Raw genomic sequence first — 25,018 nt, forward strand, 5'->3', positions numbered from 1 at the left:
GCTTCGAATGGTTTGCAGTTCTCCCAGAGGATGACAGTGGGCCTCCATAGACACTGTCTTGCTCTTTTGGAGACACATGAAGGCGTTGCCAATAGAGTATTCGGTAAGCAATCAATAGCTCCTTTTTTTAACCTCATTTGTTTTTATATGTTTGTAGTTATAATGTGCAAGAAGAGCTGTGCAAACCTATCTGCGTCTGGACACGGTTACAAGTAGCAAAAGGAGGAATGAAGAGAATCAGAATTTAGAAAAAGGAAGGACTTCAGGGCCTTTAGACATGGTCCACATTGGTGCTCTGCATTGGAAAGGGAAGAGCATTGCATAATTGTGGGGCAATGGCATAGCACCTTTTATCTCTCTTCGCTTTTAATCTATGTTTCAGAATAGTTGGAAGAAGCTGATCATCGTACTCAAGACTCTGATTAGGTTCATAAAAGGCAAGCTTTTCTTCCAGGTACTTGGGAGCAAGGCACATTCGAAAGTCATGCACAGCATTTTAACAGAGAGGCTACAGTTCACTGGTAGCCACTGTAATGTTTGTCTAAAGACAGAGACGGTTTCTCTTTTGACCAGACCAAAGACAAGACGAACTGCAGCATGTTTAGCCGACTGGAGTTGACGTTGGAAGTCTGGAAGACGCCATACAAGGCATTTGCGTAGTCTAGTATGGATTGGACTAAAGCTCCCACAACTGCTGCATGTTCCTCTAAACAAAGAAATGGAAGAGTTCATAGAAAAGGTGGGGCCTAAAGGAAGACCTTCTCATCAACATCCTTATTTGTTCTATAAGACACAGGACTGCTTGCCAGTGTAAGCCTACATTGTGTTCCTTCTCAACATCGGCCATTTTGGGTCCTAATACGGTAGGTGGTAAAGGACATGTGTGCGTTTCTGAATAGCTGAGGGGGCCCCAGTAACATCCCCTCCATTTTAGCTGCTCAACAATCCATTGCAAAAGCACTCATGCCCGAACGTCCGTAAGGCAGAATGATATCCTCTGGAAGTCAGCCTAGGAACTGAAAGAAGGATTGTGTTTTGCAGATACATGCATTAGAAGATGAACATAAATGTTAAATAAAAAAGGGTCAAGCGTGGAAAGTCCTGTGGGACTACTTAATTAACACCGATGGAGGAAAAGCACAAGAGCCTAATCCAACCCTCTGAATTTTACAGGAATATCCAAAACTATTTAATGATGAAATGATTTAGCAGGATCTCATAGTCAACGGGATTTAATGCCACTGAGAAATCAAGCATTGCCATGAGGGAGAGGGCTCCCTCTTCTACATTCGGGAGGAGGTTATTCCGTACAGTGGCCAACGCATAATCAGTTCTGTGCATAGACTAAAAGCCAGGTCAAAGACCATCAAGGATTCCACATCACTCAATATAATCCTGCATTTGTAAGGTTACTATCTTTCCCAAGATGTGTGATTGCCCTAGCAGTCCATCATTAGGGCGGTATTCCAGGGAGGGCTTTTTGTGATTGACGTAATCGCTGACTCTTAGAGAGCTGGGGACATTACCTTTAACAGAGGATGCGTCACAAAGTCAACACTGCGCATAGGAAATCATCCGCTTGGATGATCTTGCCCAAAGTGCATGTGGTGGAAAATGATTTTACCAATGGAATAATATCTGGTTTAGATGCGGGATGGAGGTGGAAGATGAATGAATGGACTTGGATTTGGAATTCATTGTATCTGGCCTGCCTCCTTCAGCATCAATAATGAGATGTTCATTGGCCCGACAATGTTATTTTCATCAAGGTTTGCACATGGTGAATATTTCACTTACAGGCTACAAATAAGCGTTTCCTGTATCTTTCTCACTGTCACAGGAAACAAGAGATTATTGCACTAGATCAGCATGGATGTACAACGACGATGGGATGCATATGAGACTTCCAGGTCAGGGTGCAGCAGTTGATGAAGAAATTACAGTGCTTGTGGAATGCAACTGCAAGATTAGTAGCATGCACCAGCTGCCACCAACACCTCTGCCAGTCACTGTATTCTAGAAGCTACATACAGTTTGGGAGGTAGTTAACAGGAAGTAGTCCTCCATTCTCAATTCCAGGTTCTCTCCTTATGAACCCCCACATACTTAATGGTTGTTACCCCACACCATTATTTGAAAATCTACAGGCGCAGATAAAATAACTAAATAGGTTCCATTTTCCCACCAGGCTGCCAAGCACTGGAAGTCAATACCATTTAAGTTTGAAAATAGGCATTCTTTTGGTACTTCAGATTAAAAAACTGAGGTGCATCCCTGGCTATGGCCTGAATCCAATTCAACGGCACGGATATTTGAATGAACACAAAGTAAATGATGATGATGAACATACCATTAGTGGTGATAATAGTATTGAAAAGGGTAATTAAGATGTCGACCCCTTGCTTACTGTTCTTAGATTCAGCTCAATGATGATGCCCAACAAGGCCGAAACACGTGTCTGAGGCTGCCGATGGTACTCTTGTTCATAGGCGAATTGCCTAGGATTTCGCTGTTGGACTAACCTTGTTGGTGTGACCGGACCAACATACAAATGGTTATTTGTCGTCTCGTAAAGTACAGTGAGTTAAAATGTTGTAGACGCTCTTGAGTGGGAACCCGCAAACCTGTTTCTCTCTCTGTTGACACTTTCTACCTTTACTACGTGGTCCCCAGGGCCACGTGATTGGGGGTCTGTGACTGGGGAACCATGGTTTTGGCATACTGTGGTCTCCCAAAACCTAGTTAAAACTCTTGTCCAGAAAAGGGATTTTGTGGATGGAAAGAGCTCTCTGTCGCATCATGTTGTTTTCAGTAGAGAGTCTCCTACATTATTAAAAATGATAATAGTAGCAGTAATAATTAATATATTAATTACAATAATACTAATAAAAATTGTGAAACACAGTTAGAAAAGGATTTTTTTAGGGCTATTAAATATCTTCAGTAAACCTGGGCCAACCATTTTGATGCACCTAATACACCATAATAATTAGTTTATGCTGTTACATCCTAACTGAAATAAATAAATAGTGCAGGCTAATCTACCAATAGACTTCTATTCTACCTTGGCCAGACCCCTTACCCAGGGATGTAGGACCTCATATGCTCATCTGGGGTCTCTAACTGTGGAAGGATCCAGAGACGTCTAAAGACCAACCGACAGGTCTCTGCTGGTTTCATTCATAATCCAAAAAGTTGATAGGAAGTTATTGACCGATGTGATATGATAGGTTATTTATAACACGCTTAATACCCAGAGGTTTCTAAGCGCGGACACGGGGATCAAACCTGTGGTGCTCCAAGTTGTCTTGCTTCCAATGCGAGCACGTTGCGCCCGAGCTATCCTCCCGAGACTGAGGATAATGGTGGGATTGAAAATGGAATTATAAATGATTATGGAGCCAACCAGAGGTTTATCATCCTTCAGGACCTTTGTCCTCAGTCTCTCCTTCTCTCCCTCCTAAGTGTCCAAAAAGTCACTCACAGTTTTTGGGATTTGGTAGTGTCGTGAGGACTTTTGTTGTTGACTATCTTTCTTGGCAGGTGCAGGGTCTTGTGGCTCTTACGTTGGTCCTTCCTTACTCAGCTACCAGCCACCCCCACTTGATGCCCCTAGCTAAAAATAAATGCGTACAAATTCCAATGTTTATGAAAATCCCTGACCCCCAATTTCGCCCGCAAGTAGCTCTTCGCTGTTGGCCCTCCACTGAAAGTAGCTCAAGCCAACATAAAGGTTGGAGACCCCTGCCCTAGTTGCACTGGCTAGTTTTAGGTGTCAGACACAGTGTGTTGGACCTCAGGGTACTTTAATCGTTTTCCATCCTGCATTTTCTTAAATGACAGCATTTACTACCTAAGCTGTCCACGAAGTTGGCCCCCTTTCAAGCTGGTATCTGTGGTGTCTCTTAGCTCCTGTAGTAGTCCCTCTCCACCAACCTACAGCAGCAGAAGTCACCTGGCCCAGCTCTTACAAGGCTAATTTCCTTGTCCCCTCCTGCTTGCCCTCTCTCTACCCCTATGTCCTTCTTGAGGTTCTGTTTCCCCTCTACCAATATGTGATCTGTCTTCTCCTCTGTGTCTTTCCCTTGCCACGCTTGTTCCTTTTTTTGTTCCTCTGTTGTATTCTTCATTTTCTCTTTCCACTTGAGGCCTCACCTTCTCACCGCTTTCTCTGCTTTGCTTTTCTTTTGCCTCCTCTCTTTGCCCTTTATTGGTCTATCTCATCTCTCTCTCTCTCTCTCTCTCTCTCTCTCTCTCTCTCTCTCTCTCTGTCTCTCTCCCTCCCTTTTGTTGGGAGGCAGATGAATACGTCATCCATACCTTCTGCCCCTACCCCGGCCAAATACCGCACAGGTGAGAAACACTAGTCACTGAGACAACTGCACCATCTTTATCCCAGGCAGGTACATAAGGACGTTGTGACAATCTAAGCTGAAGATGGCGAAAGCATTTATACTGCCATTGTAACAGTAACAAGTACATGCATTAGACACAAAGCACACATGCACTCCACATGAAGAACACATACACTAGGTAATATATGCATTTATACATGAAGAATATTAACATAACATCGAAAGACATGAAGAACACTAGCATGACCAATGTATAAATTGAATGCAACATGAACAATGTATTGATATAGCTCACTAACAAAGAAACAAGAGTGTAGTTGGGCAGCCGTTTTCTTAAAAATGGAAGCTGCAGCATGCTTCAGAATGGGCATAGGCATCACAATCTTGGGAAAACTCAAAGAGCTGAAGCCACAGAAATACAGGTCCATACAGAGCACAGACGGTAGCTGACAACTAGTGCCAAGGTTAAAGTGAAATAAAGGAAGATGTGTACGGTGGAACAAAGGCATGAGATAGCAGTGCCCAAGATGCAAGGAAAATATGCACAGATTAATTAAAGTCTTATAAGAATACAACCAGTCTTTGTTAGCCAGGTGCAGTTACATAGTAAGCCAAAGGACTCCATAAAAGGTAACTCAAGAGTGTCCCTAGTGGCAACAAAAACACTGCACACACGTGAATATTAGCTAAAATCTCAATTAATAGAAGGTAATTCAATTTCATACACTCCCTCCTAACACGTGATCTATAGCTGGAGAACACCGACTATTCATTAGAGGCCATCATAGACAGGACACCTGCAATACTCCTAAAAGCACACATAGACGCGAGCTGCCACACAAGATCAAATACAAAGAGATTGCCCATTCTCATGGCCTTGGGATGAGGGATGGAAACTTTTAATTGAACAAAGGACAGTTCATGGGTCTCTCTCTCCCTACTCTAGAGGGCCTCATCAGGAGTCTGGGGGTATCCCGGCAGTAATATCACTAGCGCAAATAGCATTACCGCTACTCGGTCCAGAACTATTAGCACTGGATCATGAGTAGCGGTACTGCAGTAAATTCCCATTGGTTGGGGGTGCAATTACCACCGGCGGTATTTGCGCCAGCGGTAATATCACCAAAAACATCAAAAAACAGGTGGTAAGGGGACATGTTCACCGTCAGCAAAAAGCTGGAGGTAAAACTCCCACTTACTGCCCAACCCTTAAATGTAGCAGTAATAGTGTTACTGCCACATTTAAGAGCAAAGCCCCAACTCATGATGAGGCCCTCTGTCTGGCTCATATCTTGATGAAAGGTGAAATGTCCAAGGTTGGTTATCAAGAGGCCACCCATCAAGTAGTACGCCAACCAATTATGTAGTGTAGAGATGATGTATTTTGTACCTTATCAATATAGGGATGGTTCCAGGTGGAAGCATCAGATATGTATAACCCAATTAAATGTTTAACACCTAATGAACCTATATGCAGCCACACCTATTAGCCAATCACTGATCCCCATAGGCTTTTGTAACTGAGATTATGTTAAGATGTCAATGATGGTGCATTTTGAGTATAAAAGCAATTGGGGACTGAGGATAGCTCAGGGGCAAAGTGTTTGTTTTGGAAGCACGATAATGCAGCGCAACACAGGTTCGAATCCTGAACCTTTGCTTAGAAAACAAACTCTGGTATTAAGCGCATTATAAAAGAACCATTATAATATAATATTTATAATAATTGTTTTGTATTAACACTCAGGGTCACAAGATTTGAATGCTTGTATGCTGTCCCGGTTTTATTTGGTTGATAATAAATCTGGGTTTTGCCTTGCACTTTCACTACTCCATTTTTGACTCTGGTTTTGATTGACTCCAGTTCCTCTGGGTCTGTTTGGTACTTTTGGGACCGCCTTTCCACTTTCCACTCTCCTCTCGTGTTCCTCCTTCGATTTCTTGTTTCTCTATCTCTTTGATTGTTTTACCTCATCCCCTTCACTTTCCACTCACCCTGCACATTCCTCTGTCTCCTCTCCTTTCTCTGCCCTAACATATTCCTCCACCCCCTACTCTCTTCTCTCTCTAATGCTCTTCCCCTCTCTATCTGTATCGCTCTCTCTCCATGCCCCCTCTCTGCCTCTCCTTTCTCTTTCCCAACAGCTTATCCTCGGGCCTTTCCCTCTACTAGCACGTTCATTCTTCTTATGCTCTCTGCTTCTCCACTTTGCCATGGTATACTCTCTATTTTTCTTTTACCTCCTACATTTCCTGTCTAATTCTCTCCTCTTTTAACCTTCTCTGGGTTTGGGATTGGTGTGATAAGTGTGAAAGGTATGGCAGCTGTGCATGGACTACAAGTGGAAGTGATGATTAGTGCAGACTGGGACATACAATTTAAATAGGTGATCCAGGTCGCACTATGGAGTGCCCCACAGCTCTGCATAGCAAGATTATATCTCAGCCAGACTCCACCTTGGATTTATTTGGCATCCTTCTGCCAGGCACCATGTTTTGTGATGCCTTTCCACTATCTGGTGCCCAACTACCTGTGAGGTATGGAGGTTGATTGCTGTGGTGGTGAGGGAGGGCGGGTCTGCAACCACTCACTCACATTGCACCCGCAAACCTGTTACTCTCACCATTGACACATGCTTTCTTAACTGTATGATCCACGGTGCCACATGATCGGGGACCATGACGGGAAACAAAGCATTGATATATTCTGGTTTTCAAAGACCTGGGTCTTGGGTTGTGGAGTGGAGAGAGCTCTCTAACACACTATGGATGGGTTAGGGAACCTGTTGATCCCCAGGATACCACTTTTGGGGCCAGCATCGCAGAGCATGTGATTGTCCCTGGTTCCTAATTCCCCAATCCTTATCCCCTAGCTTAATGCATGTGGCCTCTTCACAGGTCCTTGTTAATGATAACTTTCTGCCCACAACTTTTCTCCATGAATATTATAGCCTCAAGAAGTTGCAAAGTGATTACATTGTTCTGGTAAAATTATAGGGTTATTGCTAATAATTAAAACAAAATAATATTCCTCATATCTGACATATCCCATAGTAGCCATTCAATTCGACATTTTAAAATTACTAGAAAATGTGATTGTCGTAAGAGAAGTACATTTTTCATTGCAAATAAAATTTACTATTTTCATTAATGTCTCATTTTGGTAGAAGAAAATATGCAGAATAGAAGAATACAAACTTGCCTCGTCTTCAATCATTTTTTAAGAGTGAAGGAAATCACCCTAACTGTTAATATAGGTGCACAATTCAATAGTTGAACCCTTACATTATTCATGGTGCGTGTTTGATTCTTCAGGAACCTGCTAATTATGACAGTTCTGTTTGTGTAGTGGTAAATGTCACCCACTCCCCCCTACAAAATGAGCACAAATTGCAATCGTATATTACACAGAATGACACACCTCTCCAGGCATCAAGGGACAAAATTAAATCATGGACCTAAACAAGTAAAGTCATCATTGAAATTCGTCTATTCGTCGATGCCATATTTTTGGTGTCATGGAGACGAAACATTGTCGAGTTTCCATTTTTATTATACTTTTGCAATCATTCATGTTTTTAATCTGCCCAAGTAGATTGTGATAAGGGCTTTATACATGTTCAATTACAAATAGAAACACAATTATTTACCAAATTTGATGTATGATACAACAGGAGCTCTTTGTTGAGATTGGACCCATATCTGCTCTCGACCGCCATGGTCATCTTGATGATGTAAAAGGACACTGCAACAATATGAAATGGAATGACTTTTAATATAGGTCTCTTACAGCGTTGATGGCATACATGCATATAATGACCTGGATTGCCCTCCTCAATGATACTGCAGACAGCGGACAAGTGCTCCCATATCCTACGAGTTCTACTGGGACTCTCTGCAGTCATTGGTCTCTTGATTAACCCAAACATCTGACCAGGATAGTACATGTGGGCAGCCTCTAGGCAAATGTGAGACACCAGCTCAACTAGTCTCTGCGTGGCAAAGATATCTTACATTTAATCCATCTTCAATCCCCCTCCTTCACTGATGTTTATCTTATCATAATTAGCTGAAAGCTTATGTGATAAGTGCACTTAATAAGGACCTGATTTGAACCTCTATCAATTTGTTTTTCCACTTTTTCGGTTTCCGCTCTGTATACCATTTACTCACGGCCTGTTAACCTACAGCACAGTGGGAAGGGACAGACAAGAATCATCCCTAAAATAAAAGATAGCTTGAAGGTTACTTGCAAAGCTGTGAAATCCACATCCTTTGCAGAATCCATCGTTTTTCCATAGCAAAGTAATGGCAATGTATATATATTAACATTTTGCATTTTGCCATTTTAATGTATTTGGATGAAAAGACCAGACATATTTGTAGAGATCCAATGAGACCAAAGCATGGCAAGCAGTTTCCTGATTCACCTTGCCCTTTCCTTTCAGACTGCACTGTGCATGGTGAAAGAGTGATATGCTGTAAACATTTCGTCCCGGCACCAGAAGGAAAATGTTTTTAAGGCACATTCAAAAGTGATTATGATTTTGACACTCTCCCCGTCATAAGCATGAGATGCTTTGCATGTGGATAGTAAAGTGTGTGTGAGTCATGCTTGCCTGCTCTAGTTTGACAAGCTCTAATGAGGCCAACACGTGTTAACAGATGATCGCACTGCAGACATTGGGCCTCATTACGAGGCTGGTGGAATGGGTTTACCGGCACCGGTAATGGTGCCGGTGCCGGTAAACCCATTCCGCCCTATTACGAGGTTGCCTCACGGGACCCGGAACAGACGTCTGGTAAAACCAAACGTCCTTTCTGGGTCCCGCGAGGGTACCAAGGAGCTAATAACGGGCCCGTTATTATCTCCATCCCCATTCCCATTGAGCCCTATGGGGGCTGGAATGGGAATGTGGATTGGTTTTGTGAATGAGGAATTACCGAATCCTCCAAGGTTGGAATGACCCGGTAATTCCTCATTAACAGATCCCAGACCCGGACACGATTTTGGAGGCAGCCATGGTGCTAATAGCACCATGGCTGCCTCCAAACGCGTACTGAGACCCATTATGTTTAATCCCCGAGCTAGGCACTGCACAGAAAATATCTTTCAATAAAATATCTCTATGTATAAATCAGAAATTCTGTTATTTGTTACTTGTACAATGTCACACCAGACATTACTGGCTACATGACATTTGGACATCCCACCCGTTTCACTGTATTTCATCCCCCTTCAAACATGAGACTGGAGAGAGGCAGTTGAATGTGGCCCTCATTGCGCTGGTCCCTCCCTCGTCTCGACGTTACAGGAATGAAAGTTGTACATCGTTCCTGGCCCCCAACCCCCATCACCACTGTACCGCAGATGCGAGAAATGCTATTTACTCAGACAACCATACAGACCCTATCCCGATGATGTTGTAGAGATAAACTTGCAGACGATGGAGCAATTGGACTGACTGTGACCGTGCAGGGAGCCAATAACGTTGCAACTAGGACCAAGACGTAGATGCGTTAGACACGAAGCGTATACTTATCCATCACAAAGGTACATAGACAATAGGCCACATTGCACATAGACACGAAGAAATGCTTTGACCCACTAAGTTAGAGTTGCAACGCTGAGGGCACTCTCACAGGCAAAAGTGGTAATACTAACAGTTGCATTGATATTGAGTTATTTATAACGCGCTTAATACCCAGAGGTTTCTAAGTGCGGACCTGGGGATCAAACCTGTGTGGTTCTGTGTCGTCTTGCTTCCAAGGAGAACGCGTTGCCACTAAGCTATCCTCCTGAGACAAAGGAAACACATAGTCATTCCCATCACCTTGAGAAGGTGCACAGAGCGCTGAGAACAGAGCTGGGTCCCAATTCAAGCCGATCAGGGAACAGAAATCCAGGGGTGGATGGCAGAGGGCAAGGGCCAATGGTGATCCTGCGACCCTGCAACAATGTAATAGATAGTTTCTTGGGGAAGGGGCAGGCAGCCACCTGACATGCAAGGACCATAACACCATCTCTATAGGTGATATCAATAAGGGATACCACTGCAATCACCCAACCAGAAGAACCCACAGGTATTTCTGGGAAGGGCCCATGTTGAGATGCAGGGTTGCAACAAAATGGCCCAACACGAGCTCAGGAGCAGTGATTCTGGGAATTTCAAATGTCCTGTATGATCCCTGTCGGTTTGTGTAATAAACGATAGCTCTAACTTGCCCTTGGCTGAGTCCTCAGACCTCTGGCATACCTAAGCCAACAAATGCATTCCCGATACTGCGAAAAGAAAAAAAATAACACACCAAGGGACCTGTCCCGAATGCCACAAGGATGGTAGCTAATGCAAAGGGAACATGAAAAGCACAATCAAAAGCAATTCCACAATATATTACTGGTCTCGATTGGGATGCTGTAAGACAGGGCTAGAAGTAAACGCCTTTTTCAATTACTCAAAAGCGGAGTGTTCTGTTGAATGCCAGCAGTAAGGGGCCTTAGTCTTCATGAGTTCAGTCAAGGGTGCCGCCATCATAGAAAAAGATGCTATAAAGCATCAAGAAAAGTTGGCAAAGTACAAGAAGAATTGAAAAGCTCGGAGCGAGGAGGGGATAGGCCACTACAATATCACCTGGACTTTCTTTGGAGACATATGAACACCTCTTGGAGTCAGCATAAAACCCCTAATCTCCACATTGGTGGCATGGAAAGTACATTTCTCCATTTTGACATATAGATGATTCAGTTGTAATCATCGTGGCACTTCTTGCACATGTTGGATGTGTTCTTCCAGAGTACTGGAATAGATGAGTATATCATACAGATACAGAACGATATACTGATCTAGGATATCATGAAAATGTTTTTCACAAAGTTTTGAAATGTGACTGGTGCATTGCAAAGCCCAAAGGGCATCACATGGTACCTGTACAGTCCGTACCATGTGCAGAGCGCAGATTTCTTTTCATCTCCACATCGAATGCGCATGAGATTGTAAGTCCCTCTCAGATCTAATTTGGTGAAGATAGTAGTGGATCGTAATCGATCCAACAAGAACGAAATCAAAGGAAGAGGATAATGTTTTTTTATTGTAACGTCATTCAGTTGATGATAGTCTATAGAGGACCTAAGAGTTCCTTCTTTCTTGTTTACAAAAAGCAAAGGAAAAGCTGCCAGTGATTTAGAAGGCCTAATCCAGCCTTTCTGTAAAGATTCCCGAGAGTACTGCTGGAGAACCAAATCCTCATCACATGTCAAGGATATATTCTTCTGTGCGGGACTTAGTCCCCTGGTTGTAGATCAATGGGGCAATCATACTTCCTATGTGGTAGCAGAAGACAATCTTCTTTTTCACTAAACATGTCCAAACAGGATCAATAGGCACTGGATAATGAAGTGTCCACTATTCCGATGATATGGAGTCCCGACAATATTTGCAAAGGTCGATCTTGTCCAGGAGAACTCATACACACCTTAGGATAGTACTGAGAAGTAAATGTCATGGTTTGCTCAACTCAGACAATAACCGGGTTATGTAGTTGCAACCAGCTGACACCCAGTATAGCTTTGAAATGCAGGGCAGCTATGAGATCAAAAGAAAGTACCTCTTCATGACCTGAATCGGTGTGCATGCATATTCCATCAACTGCCTTGACCGTTTCTGGTTGGGTTTTACTCTCAAAAGAAATGCCATGTTCACAGGCAAATGTTATATCCATGAAGGTGCCTGATGCACCAGAACATACAGATGTTGACAAATGTTTCTGATCAGGTAAGACAAAGACAACTGGCAAATAGACATGCAATCGCTGACCAGGAAAGGACCTATTTTCCATCATACTCGTCCAGCTGGTCCTGTGTCTGGACGAGTCTTCTCGTTTCCCGAATCCCATTTGGGTCCATTGGGACAAACTTGGATATAATGTCCTGCTTTATCACAGTACAAACACAAATTTGTAGTGCATCTATTTTCCTGTTCTTGTGGCAACAAGGGACCACAAACTGTCCCAATCTGCATAGGTTTGAAACTGTCCATTGGTTAATTGGCGACTGTGGTCTCGGGCCTTGCAATAGAACGCATTGGTGGTGTTCTTTTTTCACCACTACATTCTGAAAGAAGGGCATCTATTTGCAGAACCAAATCGAGGAGCTCAGGGTATGTTTTTGGGATACTCGCTACAGTAGACAGGGCATCCTTAAGGACTTCCAACAATCCTTTGTAAAACAGGGCTGCTCGTTTGGTCTCTGGTAAAATTGAGCCACATTGGCCAGGGTCCCTTCTGAGCCTTGTTCTAATGCAAGAAGCTCTAAATCCATATGACTGCCTTGTATTGTGTATCAAAGACCCTATTCATAGCTTCCAAGAGTACATAAAAATCATACAATAGGGGACTTTTTGTTTCCAATAAAGGATTAGCCCATATAGCCACCAAACCCCAGAGATAAGACAAAAGAAAGGTGGCCTTGGTAGGGGTGCCCAGGGATGTAATGAATTGACAAAGAAGGTGCAAATTGCACTGAATAATAAACGTTCAGTACTTCTTTGGGTCCCCAAGAAAACGTTCTGGGGGGCAAAAGGAAAAGGCTGTGACATAACTATTGGTGCAACTGGTGCGATGGGTGCTGCGGCCCCCGAAGGGGGTGCACCAACATTTACAGGATTGAATTCTGGATCAGGGGATAATGCCTGGCCAGTGCTCTGAATATGGCCCCGCCGTTGATGGATTATTGTATGAGATGTCACCATATCTCATCTGAAAAAGGTGACTGCCTGAGTCAAAGCAGCTAAAGGATAAGCACTAGCCTCCATTCTGTCACCCCGGAGGAGGAGTAGTGTAGGCTACTCAATCTGTTAGTAATGGTGACAGAAACCTCTGAAGCGTGACAGACCTTCCTCGCGTACCACCCACACAGATCCTATATTCGACCTGCAGAGAGGAGGAGGACAGGAGGGCAGAGGAAGCCGTGTCCGGTGTCTGTCGACCGCCTCGAGCTGCAAAATAAGTACAGTCTGGTGAATAAAAGCATAGTACTGTGTTTAGACCCTCTCTACCCAAACTATGGGATAGAGCCTTGCCATGTGCTTCCATTGAATTCTGCTTGAAGAGCTATAGGGGGCAAATGTCCATAGGCCAGGTAACCCTTTCCCAATACTGGGAAAAGAAAAGAAAACACACCGAGGTACCTGCCCTGAATGGCACGAGGACGGTAGCTAATGTAAAGGGAACATGAATAGCACAAATCAAAGCAATGAAGTTCTTGCATGCCATTCGGGGTCAAGCTGCATCAGAAATCCACAAGGAGCCAACAGAAAGGTTCCAAGATAACGTATTTCGTGGAGAAAAACTGTAATCCAAAGGCGTTGAAACAGATGCAGAAAAAAAAGAGAGAAAATTGTTTTACTTGCTGTGTCAAAAACCAGGAGATTAACAAGAGGGATTAGGCAGGACGTGAAGCTGAATAGGGGAGAAGGAGAACACCATTCCAGGAACAGAAGCTGAAGATCAAATACCAGGAGAGTCAAAACACACAGGAGCTGCTCAGAACAAGAAAAAAGAGTCCTACAGACGCAAGCATTTCACCTCTGCTTTGGGAACGCACAGTGTGCCACATGACGTCCTGTCGCCGTGCACTTTCGATACTGTAGTGTGACAAACGGTCCCAGAAATGCTAAGGAAAACACCACAAATTCCTTATGGCAGTCGTTTCCCATGGCTGCTTCCTGACATAGAGTTGCTGAATAATTCTAGGAGGCCAGAGGCATTCCCTGTGGTGGGGAAGTCTGCACAGTTTGCTTCTAGTGCATTGTTGGGGAAGGTTTTGAATGAGCAGTTTTGAGTAAGGGGGCATTTATCCTAACCTTTGTGCCCTTTAGTCAAGATGATGACTGATAGTAGGATGGTGGTGTGGTCAGACCAGTCGAGTGGGATCAGGTCTGATCAGGTGAAGAGGAGGGATGATGCGAAGTCTAGGGTGTTCCCTTTGTTGTGCATCAGGGAGAGAAAAATTCTCTTAAGGTACATGGAACCAGTCAGTGCGAAAAGCATGCTTTGAGTGTGGCTGTCAGTCTGTGATTTGGGGATGTTTATCATCTCAGAGAAAGACATTATTAGAATGTGCTAATTTGGCAGAGGAAAGTAAGTTGGAGATATCGGAAATGAAAGAGTCACTCCTGTGAGGTGGTCTGTAGATAAGGTGGCAGATGGTGGGCTCCTTGTGCGATAAAGGATACAGGCAGGCAAGTGATTCAAACAAACTTGTTGTGGGAGAGGGGATGAAAGAGCATGGCCAATCACTCCTATGGATGATTGCCACGCCGCCTCCTCCCCTTCCTGGCGGTTGGCATGTTGGATGCAGTATCCTTGGTGTAGGAGAATGTTAAAAACATGGGTGGGGGTAAACCATGTTTCAGTGATTTAAAGGTCTTCAAGGTTGTTGTACAAGTTGAGGTCAGTGCTCTCTGCAGTGCGAGTGACTGCTGAGCGAGCTTTGAGCACGAGAGGGCGTGTGGTCCGTAGGTGTTGAATGTGGGCAAGGGCGATATTGATGAGGCTCAATAGGGTAGCTTGCCGGGGCTAGCCAGGGTGTTTGGCCATTCGAACCCTAGTGAGAGTGGGGATTAGGTGTTGGGGGGGGGGGAAGACAAATGGAGATGTCTTTTAGCAAGTAGCAGTCATAGTGACTGCTTTGTAGGTGAAATGCAGAATAGCGTATCTGGCCTTGGCCCGATCAGGCCCAAACAGGCCCAAACAGTTGATTTCCTTGTCTTCATCCGTCCTTTGCTTAGTACGCTGGCAAAGTGGATGTCGGAGGAGGACCGGTAAAATAGGCTCAAATTCACAACTTCAACACACAACATTCATATAACTAAGCCACCCATGCATGAGCAGTGAAGGCACCTCCCAACAGACATCAAATATTAGTATGCTAAACCTCGGCTACCATCTTATATGGCACAGTCCAGGCCAATGCATCTTAGTGCCCTGGGCGCACAAGGCTGCACTTTTGGACAGAAATGCCTTTATGCTCTCATCCTAAAACACTTAGAAACTGACACGCACACAGAGCTCAAGGTACTTCTGGTCTAGACGCATCAACACAACAGCAAAGCTGTGTTGTATTCCCCCCGCACCCCCCCCCGCCTCAACGCCATCAACTCATCCACCCCCGCTCTTTCAGATCCACCAGAGTGCCAGGAGTCCATGCAAATGGCAGCTGAGCACGTTATGAATCCTAATAACACAACATAACAAGTGATCTCAATCACAAGGCCTACAGTATTGGTAAAGATGTGGTTTAGAACACCTTACAGAATATTTTACGGTGGTTGTTAATGATGCCTTACAGAAAACCTGACCTCATTGTCGTGAATGTGGTAACACATCAATGAATGTTTGTACCTTTCAATTGATAGCAAGCGCTAAATGTGTTGGGATGTACTAGGCATGACAATATACATTGCATAGTCATGTAACATTAAAGGCTTGCCTTTGGTGGATATAATGCATGTATAGCAGCTACATGAGCGATGACGTTCTTTGGCAATAATTTATATTAATCTGTGCTTTATCTATTGTTAAAGTCTTACATTATTGAGCCAGATGGGATAACTGTGTCAGCGCTGTGACAGGCACAGCAGATGGCAGATGCAGAGCTTACACAAGACACCATGGTTGTTCATGTTGCTGTATGTGAACGGGCACGTGGCGCATCCATGACATTTCCTGCTATGTGTTTGTGCCATTGTGTCTGGGTCATGCCTGTAAAGGATAGATAACCCCATCTATGTTTTGTGTGACAAGAAGGGTGCAATGATCACACTCACCCGGACAGACACAGATGAATGCAATGCATTAGCAGGACATTCGGGGTACCCCTCGCAAGCGTGCAGCCATACAGTGAAGTGTGGAGCCCATTATTGACACACATCCGTTTTGAGCTCAATGTGGGTATAGCGGCGATCATCCTTTTCTGGGATGAATTGAGGAAAGCTTCCCTCCTGGTGTCACTTGGAAACTACTCAGGCTCTCCTGATCTTGGTAATCTATCACAGATTCAAACGCCCAAAGACTGCAGTGCAGGGGCAGCCACCACCCAGGGGGTTCTCCTATTTTCGAGACCCAACTCGACTCAAAGGCAGATCTGATGGCCTCCAGTTTTCAGCAGTTCAGTGGTTCTACTCAGGGGTCAAGTCATAAAAATGAAAGTGCGGGGACTCATCAACAAATGCAAAGGGATGTGACATCGCCAGAATTTAGCATATCAAGGTGAAACATGCACATTTCATTAAATTGGCTTTGCATAACCACTCAAATTGCACAGGACAAATGGCATTTGCCATTCATAAAAACAACACACACAGACAACCCAGAGAGGATTGTTGCTTAAAAGGTGTGCATGTTTTAAACTCCAAGAACCAATACAAATGTTTTCCCTAGGACTTGCAGTACCGAAATGAGACATTTTACTTTTAGTTGTTTGTTATTTTTCACCAGGTTATACAGTGCAGTGGTGAAGTGTCTGGCCTACAGATCTCACGACTGTGGTTCGATCCCCATGGTTGGCTTTAATGCATACATTCAAAGCAGACATTCAATGTTTCTCATTTTAGCTGGGGGGGGACTGAGTAAACCCTCTGAAAAAAGTGTGAGGACTCTGTCCCTCCGCGTGTCCCCTCGACTTGAGCCCTGGTTCTACTGTGTTTTGACTGCAGATAGATCTCTGTACATCTAGGCACAATAATTTATTTTAACGTTTGTTTCGTGACTTTCATGGAATAATATAAGAGTTTCTGAAAGAGCTTTGCTTTTTTCCTCTTTTTCCTCTGGAATAAAAACCTCTGTGTGAGAAGGAACGCAGAGGAAGGAGCGCGGATGGCAGTGCGGAGGAGGAGAGGAGACACAAAGGAACGAGTGCAGGCAGCAGCGCCCAGGAGGAGAGGAGACACGTGGAAATGAGTGTGGGAGGCAGCACTTAGGAGGAGAAGACGAAACATGGAGGGAAGGGTGCAAGTGGACATGAAGGGGCTACCGTGGTCAGCGCCGCTGAGGATGAGATGAGATATGGGGGGACATAATGAGGCGAAATGGGAGGTGGGGCTTTTAGAATAATTAAAAGGGAAAAGGGATTAGGTCAACCCGATACTTATTGGATACAATTAACCCCACCTGACAAATACGAGTAAAACGGATACTTTGTGTCATTCTGTGAGTTTTACTTCCAGGAAGAAGACGCTAGTGACGAGAGCCCTTAAATCTACTGCGCTTACTAAAAGGAAATTAGCTAGGAGCTGCTGGACTCTGAACAGAAGGAGCCAGCTGTACTCCTGTTATAAACCTTCCATTAGAGTAACTCTTGGTGAAAGAAACCAAGAGAGAACTATCTGAACACAAGAAAGGAAATTAATTAAGCAATAACCCCCAACAGAGGGGGCATTATCACTTCAGGTAATGCCCCTTGGCCCATAGTTACAGGCCAGAGCAAAGCTCTATGGCAACAGGCAAAGGAAGACAACTGGGTAGCGCAAGGCTGCCATCTGGCATGTGTATGGGAGCGAGGGGTCCTCAGGCCCCCTCGCGTCGTACACTCCTCAGTACAAGGCTTGGACCATGTGCCTCTGGTAGTGGGATTGCCCCTCGCCCTTATGTAAAGTTAACCACGGTTGACCGCTACATAGATGGGACTACTGAGCAGGACACAGGGCATCCATCTTTTGTGCCCCTTTTCAACTCCATCTCGGGTAAACAGGCCTCACTGCAATAGTACAGCAATGTTCAGCTCCCCTTCCACCGCAGCAGCCAAGGACAGAGACACACACACATGCCCAAGGCGCGCAGGCAGCTGGCTGGCCCCCACCCTTGCACTCCCCCTGCGAAGGAAAGCTCTGCGCTTCCATTCTCACGCAGAAGCCGGAGAAAGTTGCAACAACCAATATGACAAGTTTTCTTCCTCTGAGATCACTGCTCGCCTGAGAACCAGCATGTGAACCAGAATGAGCTAAGTACTTTCTTATCGATTCTTCCCCATAAACGTGCCAGCCACCCATCCCCATTTTAGAACAATTTATTGCCCTCCTGACTCTACGCTCCCAGTAAGGTATTTCTTTTAAGTGCCAGACCCTCGCCTGTGTTGCGAAACCAACCCAACACACTCCTTACTAACCTTAAGCATTTTTACTACTATATATGTTTTTACTTGTAATAATGAGTTTGAAACCTAGGAGAGATGCGAAACACAGCCGATTCTTTTTACATGCACAATAAGGGTCAAGGCCTTCAATTACAAGCCACGAATGACCCAATTGTACTGACAATAATCATTGTGTGTGACTTATGTAGAAATGTGAAAAGTAGCATAAAATGTTTTAGATAATTTGTTATTTAATGTGTAACATATTAGCTTAGGTAGTGACCACAGTGACCGGACCCTGACCTGCGTGGAGCACAAGATATTTGACGTCCTTCATCTCGTCAGCCACTCAGCCAACCAGAAGGAAGAGATGCCACACACACCTACAGCACCACACCGCCTGGCCAATTGGGTCCATTTAGCATTTTTTGTTAAAGTTACTTTAATTGATATAAATACAAGTGTGATGTAATGAGAGAGAAGGGTTTTTTGGGTTATTTCCTAGCTGGAAAAATAAACCATCCTTTGAACTCTTGCAGCCGGGTCTCAGTGCCTCCTTCCCCGACAAGGGGTTGTGTCGGTTATTTTATTTTCTCTCACACGTAGTAAGCTGGGGAAAGGCACCTACACATGCCATCAGCCAGAAGGTGACTGCGGTGGGCACCGTCCCCCTTGATGCTGAGGACTGCCGTAAGAGATGGAATGACCTCAGGGTCAGGGTGCTGGGACTCCTCTCCAACCACCGGCAGGAGTCCATGGCAACTGGAGGTGGAACCATCAAGCCACTAGTCCTGAAGGCATGGGAGGAAAAATGCAGCACCATCCTTGGTATGGAGGGCATTGAGGGAGTCAGAGGTAGGCAGGCGGGTGCTAGCTGCCAGGAGGCAGGAGATGAGTCAACCCCCCCACCATACAGCAAATGACCATGCATACATTTCAGCCTAGCACATGATGGCGGAGTGGACAGGGACACATGCCAGCAGACCCAGCAGCTGGGCCGGCCAGTCGGGGTGAAGTGACGGGGTGCCACATCAGGCACCCTTTCAGCAGCCAGGGGGCTGGGCACGAAGTGCACCCCTGAGCGGTACTGCAGTGTGGAGGGGTGGCAAGCGACCAAATGCAAGTGCAATGCACACCACACCCATGCTGGTTCACCTTGTGCCAGCAGGATTGTGGTGCATGAGTAACCACAACACCAAGCAGCAGTCACACCAACATGATGCAGGCCTTGTTAACCTGTCCCATGTTAGCATGGCAGACAAGCCCCATGGAAGTACATGTCCCCCTGCACCAACATGGGTGCAGCAAGCCAAACACAGAACACCACAGTGCAACACTGCTGACTGCACAGCAGTGTCCCATAGAGCCATGGCAGTGCCATACACAAAGCCACCACACCCACTCCCACAAGGCTTGCATCACCCAGGGTGGGGATCAGGGGGTATGATGAACCAGAAGCATTCATGCAATACATCAGCTGCCCCAGCATGGATATCCTGCTTTCCCCACACAAAGGCCATAGGCCATGTGTCTCGGAAGGATAGCTCAGGGGCAACATGCTCGCCTTGAAAGCAAGATGACATGGAGCAACACAGGTTCGATCCCCGGGTCGCGCTTAGAAACCTCTGGGTATTAAGTGCATTATAAATAACCAATCATATCATATCATGTGTCACAATGCAATGTCCCCTGAACAACCATACCCATCTGCCCAAATATGTGGGGTGTCACTCTGTACCATAGCACATGTGTCTTGCATGCCAACACACGTGAAAGAACCATACCTGACAACATTTCATATGTCCCCTACAGGCACTCACATATCACCGGAACAATTTGAGGAGAATGAGGGGGCTGACCCGTCGGGAAGTGGTGCCTCCAGGCCCTCATGGTCAGCCACCACCACACCACAAGGGCACACACATGCCATGCCAAGGCGCAATGATCGCAATGCAACACCTGGACCTGGCAGGCCCTGTGCCAACACCACAAGCTACAAGGAGCAACTCCACACACACTGCACCCACTCCCGCCGCTGCAGTGGCAGACACTTAGGCCACACGGTTTGGCAGGACCACCGTCCAGACACAGGGGGATACAAGCCCAGTGCCACAGCTTGATGAAGTATCACACACTCCAGACTGCCTTCCACACCAACAGTGTGCTCAGACACCTCAGCCGGATGTGGACATGCCATCATATGGCTCACTGGCCTAGAGCCCTGAGCCTCTGCACAGGCCTCGCTCCCATTCACCACAAACCACCAAGCCAATCCATGGCTGGATGACATGAAGAGGTGGCAACTGGAGATCTGTGATTGCCTGCAAGGGGCCACCTACAGGATTGTGCATGCAATGGACAGGAGCCGGGCACAGGCAGCTGCCAGCACTGCTGCCATGACCGTGTATGGGCAGTGAGTCAGGAAGATTACAGATGGGATTTCGGCCTTTGCGGAGTCAATTCATCAAAGCGCAGAATTTACCCTGCAGCACATCCGGGAGCCAGGGCCAATACCCTCCAGTTCAGCCACCCCCACTGAGGGGTCCCAGTCAAGCACACCCAGGCATCGGTCTGAGGGCCATTTGGGGCCCAAATCACTGGGTGAAGCCCTGAGTGGGAAGAGGCCACAGAAGTGACAATGACACACCTTTTGCCCACAGTGGCCATGCTGGGGTGTTGGTGGTGGGAGCGGGAGGGGGGATAGTGTGCTGGATAGTGTGCTGGGGTTTTGGTCATGGGATGGGTTAGGGGGTTTATTTAGTACACGTAATTACATTAAAATAGTTGAAATTCATCAAGAACATTCCCAATTGTGTCATCGTTGTGTTTATTGATTGACGCAAGTGTCAAACGGTGGCACCTGGCATGTGCCCTGTGTATATCTCATAAAAATGGTCTATCAGTCCCTGTGGAGCCAGTCGCCCATCCCTGCCATCATCTCTGGCAATGCGTGCATTTGCCTCTGCCACAGGCACTGCATCCTCATCCTCTGGGGGTAGCATGTCCACATCAGGGGGTAGAGGGACATTCCGCCGAAGGCATAAATTCTGCAGTATGGCCCACACAAGCATTTTTACCCTCTTTTTCAGGTGAGTACATCAGGGCTCCTCCTGTAGGGTCTGTCCAGACAGCAGAAACAGGCCAAAGGTCTGCTCTATGCACACATGGGTTCTGCTGTGAGCGTGAGTATAGGCAATATCCTGTAGTGTTTGTGGATCCCGCACAGGTATCATGAGCCAGGGCAGCTATGGGCATCCAGAGTCACCTGCCTGGAGAGAGGCACAGACTTGCGTCACAGTGTATTGGGGGGAATTCCATGGCATCAGGGCATTGGACATCATGTGCATTCATTTGGGGCTTCATTGCATGGCATGTCTCTTTGCGATCTTTTGTGCCTGTTCCCTTGCAGCAGATGAAACACCACGTGTCTGTCGGTGCCATGTCAAGCTGACATGGTGGCTGTCTTGTGGCAGTGTATTGCTCTCATGCATGTGGCCTGATGGGTTTCCTATCGGCCATCTCTAGGCTTCGGGGGGCAGCGGGTCGGCATTGCAGGCTGAGTGTACATGGATACTTGGCTGTGGCACTGGCAGGTTTGATGTTGTGTGATGAGATGTGGCACTTTGTTTGACATTGGAACGCATTATGCAAGTTACATTGTGGTACCTGTAGTCATGTGTGTGTTTGGAGTTGCTAGTGTATGTGTTCATCAGATTCGCCATACAGGTATGTCTGACATGTGCATGTTCCCTGGGATGTACTGTGACTTTGGTGCAGGAAGTGGGCAGGTCCGACTTTTGCATTTACTTGTCATACCCTGCTTTGTGGTGTTTCTCACATTCCCCCCTTTGCCATCATGGCGTGCACCTTTGCCGGGGTGTTGGGCATTGAGATGTGGTGTGACACATGCCCCAGGAAAGCATCCAGCACCTGGGTCAGGACTGCAGAGAATATATTTTATATATGATAGTTTATTTATGGAGCGCCTATACACAATGAGTTTCAAAGCGCTTCAAGGCAAGGGCGGGAACAAGTGAAAAAACAATGACATTCTTACAGGCCATGAACAGTGAGGATGTGAAATTAACTATCGTACTCGGCCTGACGACATTTCAGATAGTGCAAGAGCTAAAACATAGATAAGGAAGGGAGGGGGAGAGTGGGAAGGAAATGGAAACAGACAGGCGACTACCGTATTAGGCCTGACGACATTTCTGGTAGAGCCAGAAAAAAAACAAGAGGTGAGGGAGAGGGGTGCAGAAAGGTAGGGGAGGAACAAAACAAGTGACTATCATATTAGGCCTGGTGACATTTCAGATAGTGCTGGAGGGGGGTTGGGAGGAAAAAAACAGTAAGGGGAGGGAGGAGGAGACAGACGAGGTTGCTATCATACTAGGTCCAGGGACAGTTCTGATAGAGTAAGTGCATAGAAGAAAGTAAGGGGAGGAGATAGGAAAAGGGGGAAGGGAAAGGAGGAGAGAACAGAGAGTTAGCAGTCAAAAGAGTGGAGAAGCAAGAGGGGAGAGTGAATACAATTGCAGAAGTCAGTAGTAACACATAATGTTGCAAGCCAGGATACACGATGAAGATGGGAACAGCATGATTCAGGGCCACCATGAGTACAAAATGCAAAGGAAGTCCAGCATGAGAGTTGAGAAAGGGTGACGAACTATGAATGAATGAAGTCCATAAAAGTCAAATCCAGCTTTGTCCACAAGACGGTGATGGTGAAACCAGAATGTATCAGGACAGACTCCTGCAGAAGTAGGCTTGAGTGAAACCAGAATGTATCAGGACAGACTCCTGCAGAAGTAGGCTTGAGTGGGGTGAGGGGCCTTATAGCGCCTTAAGCCAAGGTGATGTACAGAGAATCAGGACAGTACAAAAAATGAAAAGTAACAACAATGAAATAAAACCAATCTGCCATATTAACCAGGATGAAGAAATTGGGACTTCAACGACTTAAGAAATAAAGAGTAGGAGGAGACAGAACGAAGAGAATAAGGCAGAGCATTCCATTCTAGGGATGCCAGAAGAACAAAAGACCGAAAGCAAGACTGAGCACAGGGAAGAAGGGGAACGACTAGAAGTGCTGGAAGGTGTTCATTCCTAGGAATTGTAGGACAGATACTAGCTTCAGCAGTGGGGACGGATGTTGATCCTGCTCACTATGTCAGCGCGGATTGTGTTGAGCAGCTCAGTTATGGTCTCCCTGTTGAGGCGGTACAGGGTGACCCACTGCCTGTCAGTGAGGGTCCAGGGTGAGGGCCTGACCCTTGGGATTGGTGCTCACCTTGCTTGGCCTCTCCTCCTCCTCCCCTCCTCCACCCCTGTACACCCTGTGCCCTGGGCTGGTTGTCCTGCCTCTGTAGTTCCAGGCGCAGCATGAGCAGCCGCATGTCCCATCTCGAAATGGCTAGTTGCTGCATCGTGCTTGTAACTGTGTTTGCGGAAGGCGTGTCCCTTATCTAGCCCTTTGGAGTGGATTGGGATCACCTGTGGCTTCATTTCTCCCTCCTGTATTCATTTACCTCCACCTGCAGGCTGGGGTTAATTGCAAAGTGTTCTCGACGCTAGTAGCACCATTTTCGGGTGCTAAAACCGCCATACAAGGACTTGTGATGCGGCGGTGGTTGCATTTCATGGTAGCGCAGATTCCAGCGACTGTGATAGCCCCAGTGGTAATTGTGCCAACAGTAACTGCACCGGCTGTTTTGCAGTCAGCAGTATTTGCGCCGGCTCATGATCCGGCAGAGCAGGACTTGCAGTGCTAATTCCGTTCACACCTCTTTTAGGGCTTACCTCAGAACTCGTGATGAGGCCCAAAGTCACTAGAATCAATTGTTAGTAATGTGGAAAATTAGAAAATGATTAATCCATCTGGTGAAAGGAATAGAATGCTTGTGCAACATAAATCTGAGTTTCATAAATTACTGTCTGTGAGGACTGAAAAAGCTTTATTTAGAACACAATGCAATTCTGATGTAGGAGGGGGAAAATGTGACCCTCAACTCATGCATCATTTTAGGTTGCGAGAAAATTAGGTGATCTGTGGAATAGAATATGGCACCAGACATTTAACATATGATCCAGCATTGATCAATCAAGAATTCAAGAACCTTTATACTCAGCTGTACACTTCAGAGAATATATCTGATAAGGAGACTATTTCAGACCTACCAATTCCTGTCAGAATCTGAGGTGGAAGGCCTGGAAGCAGAGATGATGGCGCATGTCCCTTGGGATCACAGCGGCCAGCCACAGCTCTGATCTCAAGGGCCCCGTCCCCCAACTCCCAGCTTAGAGTAACGTCTAGTGCTCTGGTATGCGACCGCGAAACTATAAAACACTGATTTAGAAACCAGAGGGCGTCTCCCCTTGTCTTACCTTCAGTGCCGATTTGTGCTCTTGCTACAATGATTTATAATCGGGTTTGGGGGGCTCAAAGTGTATTTCCCTTCCCAACTCACTCTCACGTCTCTATTAATGTACAACCCTCTAACCTGACTTACTCACTGGTTCTGCGACACGTCCA

General features: G+C 45.9%; 1 protein-coding gene across 1 annotated transcript in view; it reads right to left on the reverse strand.

The window, feature by feature from the left end:
• The window catches only part of ADGRG4 (adhesion G protein-coupled receptor G4), a 1,571,349-nt gene that overhangs the window by 1,116,164 nt on the left and 430,167 nt on the right, over positions 1-25,018 (reverse strand). Inside the window, exon 5 of the mRNA XM_069612803.1 lies at positions 8,006-8,100. Within this exon, the coding sequence (XP_069468904.1) occupies positions 8,006-8,100 (95 nt within the window). The remainder of the gene's footprint in view (positions 1-8,005; positions 8,101-25,018) is intronic.

The sequence above is a fragment of the Ambystoma mexicanum genome, chromosome 5p, assembly GCF_040938575.1.
Source record: "Ambystoma mexicanum isolate Mex_15411 chromosome 5p, UKY_AmexF1_1, whole genome shotgun sequence".
NCBI lineage: Eukaryota > Metazoa > Chordata > Amphibia > Caudata > Ambystomatidae > Ambystoma > Ambystoma mexicanum.